The sequence below is a fragment of the Eimeria mitis genome, genomic scaffold (genome assembly GCF_000499745.2).
Source record: "Eimeria mitis Houghton genomic scaffold, Emh_scaff258, whole genome shotgun sequence".
Lineage (NCBI taxonomy): Eukaryota > Apicomplexa > Conoidasida > Eucoccidiorida > Eimeriidae > Eimeria > Eimeria mitis.
This window is the reverse complement of record NW_013570921.1, coordinates 7,356-7,591: the sequence shown is the minus strand read 5'-3', so window position 1 is coordinate 7,591 and position 236 is coordinate 7,356. Positions and strand designations below refer to the sequence as shown.

At 61.9% G+C, this 236-nt stretch overlaps 1 protein-coding gene across 1 annotated transcript in view; it reads right to left on the bottom strand.

Annotated features, from left to right (window-relative positions):
• The window catches only part of EMH_0005680 (uncharacterized protein), a gene marked incomplete at both ends in the record, with an annotated part of 12,040 nt that overhangs the window by 9,772 nt on the left and 2,032 nt on the right, over window positions 1–236 (bottom strand). The window contains one exon of the mRNA XM_013497279.1: window positions 173–236. Coding sequence (XP_013352733.1) covers window positions 173–236 — 64 coding nt within the window. The remainder of the gene's footprint in view (window positions 1–172) is intronic.

Sequence of the window (236 nt, the reverse complement as noted above, 5' to 3'; positions counted from 1 at the left end):
CCTGCAGCAGCAGCAGCAACCGCAGCAGCAGCAACAGCAGCAGCAGATGGAGCACCAGCAGCACCGCCTTTTAGCGTGCAGCAGCAGCAGCAACCGCAACTGCAGCAGCTGGTTGCTGCTGCTGCCGCTGCAGCTGCTGCAGCAACAGCAACAAGGGATGGCTCAGACTTACGAAGAGTTCCCCCTGCACTGAGTCCACCAGCAGCACAGGCAGAGGGCTAGCAGCAGCAGCAGCA